Source organism: Acanthaster planci, linkage group LG08 (genome assembly GCF_054643075.1).
Source record: "Acanthaster planci isolate LZ-2023a linkage group LG08, COTS_SCS, whole genome shotgun sequence".
Lineage (NCBI taxonomy): Eukaryota > Metazoa > Echinodermata > Asteroidea > Valvatida > Acanthasteridae > Acanthaster > Acanthaster planci.
The window spans coordinates 19,182,285-19,198,722 of record NC_141784.1 but is presented as its reverse complement, the minus strand read 5'-3'; the positions used below and the strand labels follow the sequence as shown (position 1 = coordinate 19,198,722).

The following is a 16,438-nucleotide window of genomic DNA, read 5'->3' as shown; positions in this document are numbered from 1 at the left end:
GAGTGAGAGGATGTAGGAGTCATGTGTCACCCCGCCCCCTTTGGAAATGGTCACAACGTTTGCACATATGGAAGTTCATTTCCTTCCAGCACCCCTTGAAAAAAGTGCACCCCTGGGTGCCCCCCAAGAGAACTTTCACCTCAGTCTGTTGGAGCCACGTAAACATGTCGCTCTTTTAAATGAACTCATTTTCCAACCTCATATTTTGTATCTGTCTACTCTGTCAGGCCTTCAATCTGAACCCCAAGTTGAATTTCTGGGATTCCGAGGACTTCTGTGGCAATTTGGGAGGCCACCTGGCCAGCTTTCACTCCAAAGCAGAAGAGGACCACTTTGTCCAGCAGGTCATTGCGGCGTAAGTGTGCAATATGGAGCTACCCGGCCACAAAAGTTTGAGCAGCCTAATTAAGCCACCCTCCCACTAAGCTGCACCCTCCATGGCCCAGGCAGTCCCTCACTAAACCCCTTTTCAAGACCTTACGCCCTCCTCCTATCCAACATTCAGTACATCATATATCAACTTCAAACACAGCATATACAGTGATACTTCATATTTGACCCTTTGTTAAGGTCCATCCCTACAGTGTCTGGGCAAGCAAAGTACATTGCAATGAGGACATTCTGTGGCATTAGTGCAGTTCAGAAATACACTCTTCTTTTGTTGTACAGAGATCACTTTTATGCTGTGTTTTTTTTGTGGTTCCCGTTTCTTCTCCATTTTGCTGCTGCTCTATCCATAAAATGCCTCTGAAATTGTTCTTTTTTTTCAATGAGTAGAACCCTTGTGTAGACCTGGCCTTAATCCAAACCCGCATTGTGTGGGCATGTTTCGTTCTTCAGTTCATGCAGGGTACCCAATACCCACTCATTTTGCACAACTTGTAATGTTGTGCTCGTCTTTGGTTCTGTTTTGCAGCAATGGAGACACTGATGAAGCCTACTGGATTGGCTTCCATGACTCCAAAGCAGAAGGAGGTAGTGTTTGAAGTAATAGCCCACAGCCAAAGCTCTGGACCATGGGCTACTTTTACGGGAAAGATTGGGCATTTTTTTGTCCAGCAAGGCAGAAAGGGTTATTGTAGCTATGCAAACTCATTTCTCAGCCTGTGTGTTCGCTCTCAAAATGAGGCATAGTCCTCTTTGGCCCTGTTTCTCTTTATCTCCAAAAGTCTTGAAGCTGTTAAGCTGATTACATTCTTCCAACTCCACGTCCTGTTTGAAAGTTTCCTTAGGGTCCAGATATTTTATCATCTTTCAGTTCCTCAAGTAAATTTGATAGCCGGAGCAGTGTTTTGAACCCGCATTCATGGGAAATTTGTTGATCTGCCTGCCATTTTTTTCATCAGCTTTTGAGTGGATAGACGGGAGCCTGGTGCAGTGGGAGAACTGGCACCAAAATCCCAAGGAGCCCAACGATGCGGGAAGCGGTGAAGACTGCACAGAAATGTTCTTCAACGGTCACGGATGGAATGACATACCGTGCTATGGCCACAAACGAAATGCCTTGTGTATACTACCCAAGGGTGAGGCAGATTATTTCAGGTTCACCCTCGCTGTTAAAATTGGTCTTTAGATTTCCCTCTGTGAGAAAATCTCTGGGGCTCTTCTCGAAAATCAGACTGCTATCCATTATGGACATAGCTTGCCAAACTTATCTGGTAGACGTAAAAAGAGGACCCAGAACTATGTGAGTCGTATGCGTATCCTAAGTATTTATACTTTATTTCATCAATTCTTCTGTAATTTGATTTCCAACTTCCCATATCATGTCTCTTCAATGTGAATGTGATGTCTTTGATAGAATAAAGTATAAATATTTCGGATATACATATGATGCAGGTTGTTCTACGTGTCTTCCTTTTCCTTTTCCGTCAACCAAATCAATTTGACAAGAATTTTCTTAAAGCCCGAAACATCTGGAGAGAAGTACAGACCTGAGAGTGTGAGATCTCAGATTGAAAGGCTTTGGTGGTGCTTTTAATAAAGCAATGACTAGAAATCAAAACCAGCCAAAAGTAAAACAGTGCACATTTTTTTTATCGAGTTCACACGTTTGTTTTCAAAGTTTTCAAACAACAAAGCATTGTAGTGACAAATATCCCTACAAAGTGACAAAGTTACCTTAGTTAAACCTTCACAGTGTCAGAAACTAAGGCAGTTTTTTTATATCTAGAATCGGTTGTTGGATGTTGTTTTTAATTTTTATTGAATTCCATCAGGTCAGATGCCAGCCACTACCCTCCCTCCAGTCACATGTGAGTTGTGGTTGCACTTCAACTGAAATTAAATTTTAGAAACACTGTTACAAACCGTGACCATGCGTGCTTCAAAGCATATGTTATTGTTGAAATGTACTTTTACTAAGCTTAGTGTGAAACATATTAAGCATTCTCGCAGCAAATCAAAGTCCATGAAAAGGCTTGTAGGCCTAAGTTGGGTTATTGAGAGTTTCAAAATCTGATCCAGTGTTGGAGGAGAGACCGCTACCAGACAAGACACAAGCAGCAGGGTGAAGAGTGACAAAGGAATGCTTCAGTTGCAATTCATTTGAATAATTTGTGACTTGAATTCAAACTGGAAGTCTGTGATGATCTCGCGGGATGTTGTGATGATCTTGTCTTGTGAACAGGGCTCGCCTACATCACTGATATTTATCCCAACCCTTCAACATGAGCTTTGGAAAATACAAAATTTCAATGACTGTATGATCTTGTGATGGAATATACACAGTAATGATTTCAACGCGTCTTTTTTATGCCAGATCCAAAATGCCCTACCAACGACAGCCTTCTCCTCTTCAACAACTACTGCTACTTCTTCAGCCCAGGAGGAACCCAGCGGGGCTGGTCAGAGGCTGAGGATTATTGCCACCAGCTAGGGGGTCACTTAACCTCTGTTCATGATCAGAACGAGCAGGATTTCCTCTACAATGTGGTAAGATGTAGGACCTGGTCCTCTTAGCATTTCCTAAAAGCAGTTCTGGAACAGCGGTTCTAGAACAGCAGTTTTAGAACCTAAATTTTTGGAAAGATTAGATTGTCATACTGTGTGTCTGGAATAAGAAACTTGATAAGCCTTGCAGTACATTAATGTATGGGCAACATTTATGAGCAACATGTCGGGGTGAACTTGCATCCTTCCTCCCTCCCCAGATGTGCCGCTGGTCATTTTGTGATTCGATCCCACAAAATTAAGTCTGAAAGCTGCCTTTTTTCACGACTGAAATTTGCTGTAGTTTGCACTTGGAAAGAGCCAACTGAACTCTTTGTTTCAATGTATGACAGTTTGGCACTGTGAAAAGAACAGACATTATGTGGGTAAAAATGTTTATGGTTCCTTTTGGTATGCACTACTGAAAACTCTTTCATAACTCCTACCTCAAACGTGGCCTTGGTGACTTCCGAATTCATATACAAAATGGGTAATAACAAATGTAGGCAGGAGTGAAATTGATATTCGTTTCACTCTCTTTTGAGGAGCTTTCCAACACGTGCTAAAAATAAGGAGTATTTATAAATTACACACATCTAGCGTAACTGGTGCTCAAGGTGTAACATCATCAGTAACCCTGCTCATCAAACCCAGAAATATTCCCCAAACCCTCTCAGCTTCCTAGGGAGTCCACTGCTTGATGCTGTCATGATTTCAGGCACAAACGGGTAATCAAACATAAAGATCTTAGCCTACAAAATAGCCTATTTACACCCACGGATGGAGAAGAGGCAGAGATGACATACCAAAGGTCCCAGCATGTAACCAGCTACGTGTACTGGATTCGAACCTCCCCATCCTATGTTTGGCAGTTACAAACAGCAACCATTAGACCACACGTCTCCACGCTTTCCCATACTACCCCCCTCCTCTCTCTCCTTCCTACAGGTCAGCGGGCAAAACCGAGGAGACTTTTGGATTGGCCTGCGCGAGTTTGGCAAAGACGGCATCTACAGGTAGATACACTGTATTATATCACTCAGCTGTCTAAAATTTAAACCCCCAGAAATGATGGACTTACCTCCAAAGTGAGCGTGAACATTGGGAATATATGTTTTTGTGGTCTGTGATTGGGGATGGATTTTCTGATAAGCTCAGTAAGCATTGTGCCCAGGGCTTATGAAATAATTCAAGAGGCAACGAAAAATTTGGAGGCACAGTCGCCCACATCAAAGTAACTTGTACTTTGTCTCAGTACAGCAAGGCTCAAATACTTACCATTGCTATGAAATTAGCATGAAAATTGGCCATGAAGCGCCCGAAACTTATACCCTTAGTTTCTCATAATTTATTAAATCCTTCCCTAAAAAATTGGGTAAATGTTATTTCTCCAAAAAAATATGATTTCATTTCTCTGTTTGGGTCTTATTATTTCAATGAATTTGAGGAGTGCAGTGGTTGTCCAACACTTGGTTTATCACCCCGCCATGATATGCAGCTGTGAATCCAACCTTCATGAAACTTCCTACCTGATTTGAGTGCAGAGTGAAGAATGGTTGTTTTATTGGGTTTTTTTTTTATTATTTAGGTGGTCGGACAACACATCACTTGACTATGATGCCTGGGTGAACGGAGAGCCCAATGATTCCAACGGCGAGGAGGAATGCGTAGAGATGTACCCTCGCCGAGATGACCAAAGTCAGTTGATCCGATTGGGAAATAATTCCGCTCAAAATGTGTCTTTCTGAAAGTTGCAGCTCTTGAGGATGGCACACGCATTCCCTTGTGTCGGTAGAAATATGAGTGATTACCGGTAGTCGTTGGTGATTGTTGGTGCTTTCGATCCCTTCAAGAAATAGACAGGCCCTTGCTGGATATGCCACTTGGTGTTATATGGAGGCAATAAAGAATTTTTATTTTGGGAAGGAAATGATAAAAAAATGCAATCAAGCTGAGGGGAAAAATATTTCTTTTCATGCAACAGACCAGGTGACTCTTTTCAATTTAGCAAACTGTTTTAGATTTTACTGAAAACTGACCCCACAACTCTAACAGATATTCCCTCGGTTCCTCAAAGTTCCTGATTTCTTATACAGAAGTCCTGTCCTAAAATTTTATAAATCTTGAACCAGACCGTAAAACAAGTGACAGTGACTTACAGGAGGCTGTTTGAATCTGTTCGAGTCATTTGGAAGTATGACATATTTGACAAAAATTACATGTACCTGTCACTCATTTTAGTTTCGAGGTTTTAGGATTAAAGACAGTGATGCGACTTAGAACAATGACGGCCATCACTTTCAGGGTTAGGGAGCATCTTGATAGTTGGAATGCCACTGAAGGTTCCAACAAGAACATTAATGACTCTAACAGGAAACAGCAGCCTTTCCTGCTTATAACAATGTTGGAACAAGTTGGGATCCCAACTGGGAACAGATTCTACATACCAGCATGCTTTTTCAGTGCAACCTGTCCCAGTAATAGGAGTACAGCACATTCCCAACTGGAAAACAAAGTGTTCCCCCAAAGGATTGTTCTAGCAGGAACAGAATATTTCAACTTTTGAGACATTGCCCGAGCACAGCAGGTAAGGGTTTCCATGTTGAAAATTTAATTCTTAATAGGAACATCAAGATTTAACTCAAGAAGGAAAAAATAAGAGAGACATGTTCTGATCTTTGCTTTCAAAATTGTCTCCTATCTTCCCAGGTGGGGGTAACTGGAACGACCAGAACTGTGGCACGCCGCGCAATTTCATCTGCAAGAAGGCCACCGATGCGGTGGTGCCCATCACCCACAAACCCACCCCCGCACCCACGGGCTACTGTCCCCAGAACTCCGTCAAATTCCTCAATCGCTGCTACACCTTCTTTGGGAAGGAGCCCGACAGCAGACTGCCATGGCGCAATGCCAGCCAGGAGTGCAAGAAGATCCCCGGTGGCGAACTGGCCACAATTCACTCCCAGGCAGTGCAAGGTACCAGCGCCAGTCTTTTCATTATGGGTACTGGTGTTCATCTCAAGTCTCCCAGGCAGGAAACCACTGAGAATATTTCTGCCGCCTCCTCTGCTATAAGATGCCAGTACATTGCAGGGTGCTTCCGCACTAAAGCCTGTCCTTATTTAAATGCTCTTGGATGGAGAAGTTTGACCCCTGTAACTCTTTGATCATGAGCAGGGAACACTAAAAACAAGGCCTCTTTCCTTTCCTTTCTAATTTAAACTAAACTTAAATGACTGGGGGGAAAAGAGCTTAAAGATGCATCTTGTGGGATCTGGTCCGTCTCCCTTTTTAGCCACTTGTACCCTTTCCTGTAAAGATAGTGGTCACCATAAGAAACAGCCCTCCTGCATAATGTTATTCCGAGCAAAAACGTAAACAAAGTTTCTTTCAGTTAGACAGACTCTAATTGTATAAATTCAATTTGGTTTTCATAGTAGCTTTCCCAAACAGCAACCTCCCTGCTGGTTACAAATCCTGTCTAGAGGAACCTTAACTCAAACTAGATCCATCCTTCCCAAAAAACAAACACATATCTTTTCTCCAAGTCAGTCGGTTCTTTCTTTTATGTCTTTAAAAAAATTCGTAGCAAGATTGACTAGTTTCCTTGAGGAGTACAACTTCCGCACCTGGATTGGTTTGAGCGACATTACGACCAATGGTCAGTTCAAGTGGGTGGACGGAACCATGGTGGACTATACCAACTGGAACTGGGGAGAGCCCAATGAGTCCGGCGGAGAGGTAACTTGTTCGTGTTGATGTTGGCATCCTTGCCCCTACGTCTGGCTCTGCCTCCCCTGTCTGCTCATTTCCCCTCCTTCATCTTAATGAGGAGGGGGGGATCATTCCAACTTTCCTTTCCTAAAGTAACCATCTATAGAGACTCTTAGTTGTTAATTACTTAAGGCTTTTCATTTTTGTCTGTGTGAACTTCAACCCCCCCCACCAAATCTCAGTCCTGTTTGTTTTAAAAGCCCATAAATTGTATGTTTCTGTTGGCTATCTCCCATCTTCTTTATCACATAACTACAGGGTAATGGGATTCCTAGTGAATCAGTAAGAGTGGAGGGGCGTGGCCACTGCTTATGCAACAAGGGGAAGGTCCATCAGCAGCCACACCCCTCCAAACTCACCCACAACATGTAGAGCATTGGGTCAGCGGACTTCAAATTCCATTCTTTTGAATGAGAAACTCCTGAAATGCAAAGAGACGTTTAAGGGTTTCTTCACATCAGTTTGCACAAGTTGGCACTCAGAGGCAGATGGCGACCTTGAGGGTGGGGCCATGGACAAGGGGTGGGGGCTAGTCCACAGAACCTTGCAAAACCGGTAACTGGGGTAAGCAAAACAAAATGGCCCCTCCCTGGTGCCCCTGCATGTGTATCATTTACAGAGCCACACCTGACACCGACCGAGAGCAGTTCCACTCCAGTTAGGGTTTCTCTTTGTTCTTGCAGGAAGACTGCGTAGAAATGTACAATTACTGGAATTCTGCAGGCCAATGGAACGACCAGAGCTGTGATGTTAAGAATGGTTACGTCTGCCAGAGTAAACCAGGTAGAGCTGTTTGTCCAAATGACTAGGGAGGGGCTGGGTGGGTGTCGTAGCACACCTGTCTTCCCTGTGCACATCTCTTCCCCCCCCCAAAAAAAATAACTTGTAATAACTGGCTACTGACATGATCAGTTGATCAGCAGATGACCGATTTGTTTGGACAGTAAATATTGCATAGTCTCATTTAAAGCTTTCCAGAATTCCATTTTAGGCCTTGCCTGAAAATGTTGTTGTGACAGGAAGTATTGCACATGCTTGAATGCTACCGACTTGCAGCTTTGAACCAAAAACCCTCCCCACCAAACAGATAGCTGGGTACTACGGCAGAATTCCCAGAGTCAAGGAATGTGTGGAACCCAAACCCCAGGACTGAGATCAAAGCTAGGATGGTCAAATGGTTACTTTTCCTTCTGATTTCAGATCCTAAGTATCCTCCGCCCCAATTCCCCCTCAATCCCTGCGGCATTGGGTACACCTACTGGCCTGACGAGGACAGCTGCTTCCAGATACGGCCCGAGCCGGTGATCTACAGTGATGCCGTCAAGGCCTGCCAGGGTCTGGGCAGTCAGGCGACCCTGGCCAGCCTGAATAGCCCCTGGGAAGCAGCCTACGCTGAAGGCCTCATGGTGGAGGCAGCTGCCAATGATGATGGCTCCATTCCAGTGGAGAAACCTCTGTGGATCGGCTTGACTGATAGAGATGTGAGAACGCAGATGGCAGAAGAAAAGAAATAAGCAGAACAGAACAAACACATGAACGGAAAGGGTGTAAATTAATTGACTAAACCTAAAATTGATACATATGAAATATTTAATACGATAAGCCATAGTCATGAAAGGGAACACCTCAAATATCCTTTGTAGAACAGTGCAAGTTCTGTGTGGGGATTGGCCATGTTCTGTTCTTGAGAGTAAAATGTGCAAAGGCATAATCCACTGTTCCTATTCGGTGACATGCACTCAAAATAGGAGCAGTGGGTGTTTTTTCTGATCTGAATAAGCAATACTCTTTGGCATTCTAACATCCGAGGGGCTCCCTTCTATTTGTACTTGGCCCAAGTGTGCTTATCTGGTCGTCAGTTTCAGTGTCTGCCTTGGTAAAAATTGGCTGTCTGACCCCCTGAGGCCTTGCTTATCCAAAACTGGCGTATGTCTTTCTTAAGCCAATATCTGGACTTTCTCCGGCCAATTTCTGGACATCCTCTCAGGTGTGCACTTGCAAAGTAATCCATCTTATCCATTTTTCCTGCAGTCTAAGGGAGAGTACAGCTGGCAGGACAAGTGGCCCATCTTCTTCACCAACTGGGACACCAGCGAGCCAAGCATGGACGAAGGTGAGGGCTGCGTGGTCATGGCCTTCAATGGCAGGTGGGACGACACCAAATGCGAGGCCAAGTACGGGAGCATGTGCAAATTCTCCCGCGGTAAGCATATCATCATCATCTTCCAGGCAAGGTAGATAGACTTCTAGAGGGAAACCACTGGAGTTTGGTTGGCTCTGTAGAATTACTGCCTCAATCTTTACAAGCCTTTTGATCTTTGTATACATTTCTTTAAAGAGACTGTAAAACCTCCCTGAAAATTCCAAAATTACAGGTTCTCAAAATTGGTAACGATACCTTGCAATCCATTAATGTTCTTATTTTGTTCGATACTACCCTGCTTTCATTTGGATGTGATGGTGTCAATCAATGGACCCTTCAATGCAAACACTTGCATATATCCCTGTCATCTGATTGGTGGGTTGTCTGTCCCGTGTTATTGATTTGTTTGGTATATTCAAAGGTGCCGTTCAATAAACCTGTTATACAATTGGAATGGGTGCATTTGTGCAGTAATCACACTCACAGCTTTCCATACAGATTTTAGTTGTGGCTCGGAACAAGAAAACTTCACATTGTACTTTTACGCTAAACTTGAAAAAAAGTAAAAGAAATGTAAAAGAAATCAGGAATGTTTCATTCATGCAGTGGAAAGAATAGTTTCATGAGGTGACATAATGTTCCACTCCACTGCCTTCACCTCATGGAATGGAACAATCAGTCTGCCATCTCATGAAATAATTCTTACCATCGCACAGATAAACATTATCTGTACACAATCGAATCAAAAGACTTTTCAAGTGTTCTGTCTCAGTGTTTCCCCCTGGTCATTTTCTTCTCTCCCAGCGCCCAAACCGACTCATCCCCCAGATCGACAAGGCTTTTGCCCCGCTGACTGGGTGCCTTATGGCAGTCACTGCTTGTACTTCCAGCCAGCCGAGCAGGAACTGGTGTCCGAGTACGAGGCAGAGCGCGAGTGCAACAACATGGGTGCCCACCTGGTCACCATCCACACCAAATTGGAAAACAAGTTTGTTCAGGAGAATATGCGGGCCATCCGGACGGACGCCACTTGGTTGGGGTTGTATCGATCAGACAAAGGTGGGTGTTTTTAGGAAATTACATCAATTCTCTGTCACAATTTCTGCCCATTTTACTCTGCATCCATATTCCGTATTTACTTTTTTATGTACGTGCAATGGCTTTCAGATGTTAATGGGGCTAGCTTCAAAGTCACAGTTCATTTGAAATCCTTATGAGTTGATACTCAGTGATGAACTCATGACGACTTGATCTCTACTCAGCTTGAGTCATAATACAAGTAACAAATGAATGGTTGAGTACACTGACTGGCATTGATCACTATGAGCCCAGGACAAGACTAAGAGATGGTCCTTTGTGTCTCATGATGACATCCCTGAATGCCAACGTCCACTTGTTCAGGCACAGAGGTACACCTTGGAGCTGGCATGACAGATTTTCATTGGAATGGGCACAAACAAAAGGTTCCTTATGGCAAATGGCATCAAATCCATTTAAGTGTCGGCCCCATCTTTCTCCATCACTGACCCTTATGTGAGTTCATGTTTCCTTGAAATGATTACCTCCTGCGTGAATTCTCTGCCTCCAATAGGTGCTTTTAAGTGGTTGGATTTCGAGCCTGTCAACTATGTGAACTGGCACAGCGGTGAGCCTACCATGACATGGAATGGAGAGCACGAGAACTGTGTGGAGATGTACACGGACGTCGGCGAGTGGAACGATGTAGACTGTAACCAGCTGAAGACGTACATCTGCAAGAAGCTCAAAATATGTATGCAGTTTAGTTCCTCCTCTTGTCAGTTTGTTGGTGTTTTTGTGTGTTTCTGTTTTGAGTGGGGGGAGGGAGGAATTGTTTGTATTGTTTACTGTTAGATTAAGCTCCTTTGCATCCAGCATTAAAGTTATGCAGCAAAGTTGCCTGGCTCTATCTTGGTTGATTTTTTGCTGACGGAAGCTCTGATCTCGACCTAACACTAGATACCGACACTCTTTAACAGTGAAAGTGACTTGTGTGTTTAATACGCATCTTTGAGGATTATGTCCATGTCTTTTTTTCTTTCACTCTTGTGGCAGTTAATGCAACAACTCCCCTCCCGACCGGGCCCTTTCCTCCAACCAAACAGCCATATTCAGGTATGTTTGCATTCTGACATTTTCTTGGGCTGTTTCCCAACACTCGGCTTCGTCTCCGTCTTCATCTGTGTTTAAAACCACCACAAAATATTACAGTTTAATTGGAACACTTTAGACATACAGTGGGGGACTGATTTTGGAGATGAAGTCTGTCATGGAGGTGGGACAGCTGGCTGGCACTGTTTTGTGAAATGGTCGTGACCCATGGCCTGCCAGCTCGGGTACGATCTGTGCAGGTGCTGGTAGTGTTGTAGTGCTGTTCAAGACGCACAGTCGTTGAGTGCCATCAACCATTTTGCTGCTTTTTGCACAAAATGTGTATTCATTGTTTGTAACTGACTGTATTTACTTTGTGACCATCAGCTGCTTTTACACAACCAGCAACTTCTGAACTGCCTGGCACTTTTGACGCGCCTGGCACTATTGAACCGCCTGCCACTTTTGACCCGAGTGCCACTTTTGAACCGCCTGGCACTTTTGAACTGCCTGGCACTTTTGACCCGCCAGCCACTTTTGAACCGCCTGGCACTTTTGACCCGCCTGCCACTTTTGACCCGCCTGCCACTTTTGACCCGCCTGCCACTTTTGAACCGCCTGGCACTTTTGAACCGCCTGGCACTTTTGACCCGCCAGCCACTTTTGAACCGCCTGGCACTTTTGAACCGCCTGGCACTTTTGACCCGCCAGCCACCTTTGAACCGCCTGCCACTTTTGACCGCCTGGCACTTTTGAACCGCCTGGCACTTCTGAACCGCCTGGCACTTTTGACCCGCCAGCCACTTTTGACCGCCTGGCACTTTTGAACCGCCTTGCACTTTTGAACCGGCTGGTACTTCTGAACCGCCTTGCACTTTTGACCCGCCAGCCACTTTTGACCGCCTGGCACTTTTGACCCGCCTTGCACTTTTGACCCGCCTTGCACTTTTGAACCGCCTGGCACTTCTGAACCGCCTGGCACTTTTGAACCGCCTGGCACTTTTGACCCGCCAGCCACTTTTGACCGCCTGGCACTTTTGAACCGCCTGGCACTTTTGAACCGCCTGGCACTTCTGAACCGCCTGGCACTTTTGACCCGCCAGCCACTTTTTACCTCCTGGCACTTTTGAACCGCCTGGCACTTTTGAACCGCCTGGCACTTCTGAACCGCCTGGCACTTTTGAACCGCCTTGCACTTTTGAACCGCCTGGCACTTTTGAACCGCCTGGCACTTTTGACCCGCCAGCCACTTTTGAACCGGCTGGCACTTTTGACCCGCCTGGCACTTTTGACCCGCCAGCCACTTTTGAACCGGCTGGCACTTTTGACCCGCCTGCTACTTTTGAACCGCCTGGCACTTCTGACCCGCCAGCCACTTTTGACCGCCTGGCACTTTTGAACCGCCTGGCACTTTTGAACTGCCTGGCACTTTTGACCCGCCAGCCACTTTTGAACCGGCTGGTACTTCTGAACCGCCTTGCACTTTTGACCCGCCAGCCACTTTTGACCGCCTGGCACTTTTGAACCGCCTGGCACTTTTGAACCGCCTGGCACTTTTGAACCGCCTGGTACTTCTGAATCGCCTGGCACTTTTGACCCGCCAGCCACTTTTGAACCGGCTGGCACTTCTGAACCGCCTTGCACTTTTGACCCGCCAGCCACTTTTGACCGCCTGGCACTTTTGAACCACCTGGCACTTTTGACCCGCCAGCCACCTTTGAACCGCCTGCCACTTTTGACCGCCTGGCACTTCTGAACCGCCTGGCACTTTTGACCCGCCAGCCACTTTTGACCGCCTGGCACTTTTGAACCGCCTGGCACTTTTGACCCGCCAGCCACTTTTGAACCGCCTGGCACTTTTGAACCGCCAGCCACTTTTGAACCGCCTGGCACTTCTGAACCGCCTTGCACTTTTGACCCGCCAGCCACTTTTTACCTCCTGGCACTTTTGACCCGCCTGGCACTTTTGAACCACCTGGCACTTTTGACCCGCCAGCCACTTTTTACCTCCTGGCACTTTTGAACCGCCTGGCACTTCTGAGCCGCCTGGCACTTTTGACCCGCCTGGCACTTTTGAACCGCCTGGCACTTTTGAACCGCCTGGCACTTTTGAACCGCCTTGCACTTTTGACCCGCCTGGCACTTTTGAACCACCTGGCACTTCTGAACCGCTTTGCACTTTTGACCCGCCAGCCACTTTTTACCTCCTGGCACTTTTGAACCGCCTGGCACTTCTGAACCGCCTGGCACTTTTGAACCGCCTGGCACTTTTGAACTGCCTGGCACTTTTGACCCGCCTGGCACTTCTGAACCGCCTGGCACTTTTGACCCGCCAGCCACTTTTGAACCGCCTGGCACTTTTGAACCGCCTGGCACTTTTGACCCGCCTGCCACTTTTGACCCGAGTGCCACTTTTGAACCGCCTGGCACTTTTGACCCGCCTGGCACTTTTGACCGCCTGGCACTTTTGAACCGCCTGGCACTTTTGAACCGCCTGGCACTTCTGAACCGCCTGCCACTTTTGACCAGAGTGCCACTTTTGACCGCCTGCCACTTTTGACCCGCCTGCCACTTTTGAACCACCTGCCACTTTTGAACTGCCTGCCACTTTAAAGCACCAGTTGCTTTTTGACCATCAGCTAATTTTAAATTATGTGTTACTATTAACTGTGGTATACACCATTTGCTGGAATTTTTAATTGGCCAATTTAGGGAACTGTTTCTCTGCGTATCATTCCATTGCCTTGTTTCATTTTTTTTCTGCCTGGAGAAATATCAAGAAAAGCACTGCTCATTTTGAACACTGAAAGCGCAGCCCATGTACTTCCTCTTGATTTTTTGTGAAATTCGTTTGGTGAGATTTGTTTTTCCAAGATTTTACAATGGTGTACACTGACTTTAAAAATCAGGTCAGAGACCATGTCAAAGCAGTCATTTGAACTTAGGAGTAATTTTGCCAGCAATCTTCAGAACTGACTGCTGGCACTCAGCTCCAAATGTAAACCGCAGCCAGGATGACTGGGCATCCATTCTGTGGTCTTGCAACCACTGTAAAACTTACTACAACCAGCCTTCACTTTTGCTCGCTGCACTGTCTTCTTTTGATCTCTCTTCCGTCCTGCATTACCTCACTCTACTCTGTGTTTCTGTCCAGTCTTCATTGACCTGCATTACTTAGCTCCTTCCCCTTCATTTTCCTCTTCCCTTGCCACAGGTCTCAAAGCTGGTGCTATCGTTGGCATCGTTCTCGGCGTCCTGGTGGCTGTCCTCCTCGTCTTCATTGCAGTGTTCTTCTTGGTGACCCGCAACCGAGCCCAAAAGGGCCCCGCCCAAGCTGGCGACCTCACAGCTCCGGGATTCGACAATGTGCTGTACTCCACCTCCGGAGGACAGATCAAGTACCCCGAGCCGTCTGAGGTCAGCAAAGAACCAGCGGATGCATCAAGTGCTTGATGCTGACCTGTTGACCTTCATGCAATTCTAACAGTTCCACTTTTTTTTGTTGGTTTTTAGTGGTTGAAACACTTGAGATTACTCCCACACACAGATTAACATCTCACAGGCTGCTCTTCGAAAACTTGGGTATTATATTCAGCAAATTATGGAATTCTGATGATTTGCCAAAGATTTGTATCCCATCATTTTAATACATAAACCCCGTTTCTTTGTATAGTAGGATGTACTTTCAAAAATAACTGCATTAATTTATAATACTTGCAATGTTGTAGCCGAGCACTGATTACAAGAGAACATAAAATTTGCCACCTAATATGAATGATATCAATTGACAGTCAGTGTGGAATTGTTCATTTCTTTGTTTTTCTTTAGTAGAAAGTTTGTAATTACTGAATGTGTATTAAAAATTTTTTTTTTTAGTCATGCTTGCTGTTAAATAGTTTTGAAAGTGTCCTGTAATTTTTATTGTTTGATTCATTGAGAATCATCTGGCTGTCTCGGGCAAAGAAAAATGTTAAGAGATAATGGAAAATGACTGGGCGATCATCGAATGTGAAAATTTAATCTTTTCTAATCACTATAAACAACTGTTACACCTGTCTGGGATTTGAACGTGTTCCTCTCATTGAAAGACCATCATTTCCAGAACTGAGGACTGACAAAATTAACTTTCAAGATGGGCTCGGTAGAGTCGTTTGTGTTTGTCAAATGCATCAATAAACAAATCCAGCAATGTAAATCCCTGAGCAAATTATATTTTCCAGGGCCATGATTCTCAAAGGCCAATGAGTAAACTAATAAAAATCAAATGGATGAAGCATTGTTGAAAAATGTACTCAAACTCCATCATGTCTGCATGTCTCTTGCAGCACCTTTGATCAAATTAAAAAAAAAACCTTTTTGAAGGTTTTTTTTTGGCGACAAGCCATGCAAACAGGATATAGACATGAAGACAAGAACCTTTTTTATTATTAACATTTAGGCAGTAAAAAACACAAATACTGAGATGGTAATATAAATATGTTGAATGGTAATAAACGTTTCCAAGTACAAAAATAAATGTGGCATTAACAAAAGCTCCCTGCAATTTTTACATGTAAATATGCAAGCTGATTCCAAATTGGCTGAATCGACTCATCGACGAGTGTGTTAGTATCTGGCAAGAGCCAAGTTATTTTAAAGGCAGCTTTGCACTACAACTGAGGACAACATACTGTACATGCTTAAGGCACTTTGGGATACCAACAACAGCAGTAGCAATCTGAAGTCTCGGAGCTTTCCATTCAGAGACAGTTGCAACACAGCTCCTGTTCCCGTACTCCATAAATATCCAGCACGGCACAGTATTTCTAAACCGAGGCTCATTTTGAAACGTTGCAACACTTGGAAAGTTCGATCCAAGAAAACACCGGCTGGTGAATATACAGTCTTCCCTGAAAACGCAAAGAGGCTACATCCAAAATGGGCAAATGCCGTCTGCGGCTCTGGCTATTAACTGTTTGCATTTCAAAGGCAAAAAAGTCAAAGCCAAAGCCACAAGACACCCAATTCTGAAGCAGCCTTAAGGGATGCACCATGATCACAATTGAACATTTCAAAATGAATGGTAACCTTCCATCATGTTCTCCACGATGGAAACACTAGCCCGATCTAGTACATGTACATCCCTAAATAAAGACAGGCTTCCCCATTCAGGGAAAATGCACCGTGATCCTAACACAAAGCATTTATGAAAAGTTAAAGATTCTTCTGAATGGAACGGGAATGCTCTTAGTTTAGAGTTACTTTCTTAAAAAAAGGGATTTCTCATGCACCTAACGATCTATATACACTAAAACACTGACTGAGCTACACAAAACTTCCCAACTTATCTTCCTATCTCTAAAGACCGATTACGCCCACTAAGTCACATGACCTATTAGCGGTGTCCTCCCATAGCAAAGTGTGCTTTAGGTGTTGTTTACCCCCCAAAAAGGGCTAATTTTCGGTATAGCACTCAGCATATTAAGTCTGAGTACTTCACCG

The 16,438-nt window shown here is 44.8% G+C and overlaps 1 protein-coding gene across 1 annotated transcript in view; it reads left to right on the top strand.

Moving 5' to 3' along the window:
* LOC110974603 (macrophage mannose receptor 1-like) overlaps positions 1–15,473 on the top strand; it is a 38,854-nt gene extending 23,381 nt beyond the window's left edge. The window contains exons 27-42 of the mRNA XM_087140135.1: positions 228–355; positions 917–975; positions 1,347–1,523; positions 2,220–2,255; positions 2,762–2,934; positions 3,880–3,947; positions 4,520–4,629; positions 5,641–5,907; positions 6,521–6,672; positions 7,389–7,488; positions 7,906–8,186; positions 8,737–8,908; positions 9,653–9,907; positions 10,440–10,619; positions 10,922–10,981; positions 14,172–15,473. Of these exons, the coding sequence (XP_086996261.1) occupies positions 228–355; positions 917–975; positions 1,347–1,523; positions 2,220–2,255; positions 2,762–2,934; positions 3,880–3,947; positions 4,520–4,629; positions 5,641–5,907; positions 6,521–6,672; positions 7,389–7,488; positions 7,906–8,186; positions 8,737–8,908; positions 9,653–9,907; positions 10,440–10,619; positions 10,922–10,981; positions 14,172–14,410 (2,457 nt within the window). The 3' untranslated portion in view covers positions 14,411–15,473. The remainder of the gene's footprint in view (positions 1–227; positions 356–916; positions 976–1,346; positions 1,524–2,219; positions 2,256–2,761; positions 2,935–3,879; positions 3,948–4,519; positions 4,630–5,640; positions 5,908–6,520; positions 6,673–7,388; positions 7,489–7,905; positions 8,187–8,736; positions 8,909–9,652; positions 9,908–10,439; positions 10,620–10,921; positions 10,982–14,171) is intronic.
* The last annotated feature ends 965 nt before the right edge of the window (positions 15,474–16,438 follow it).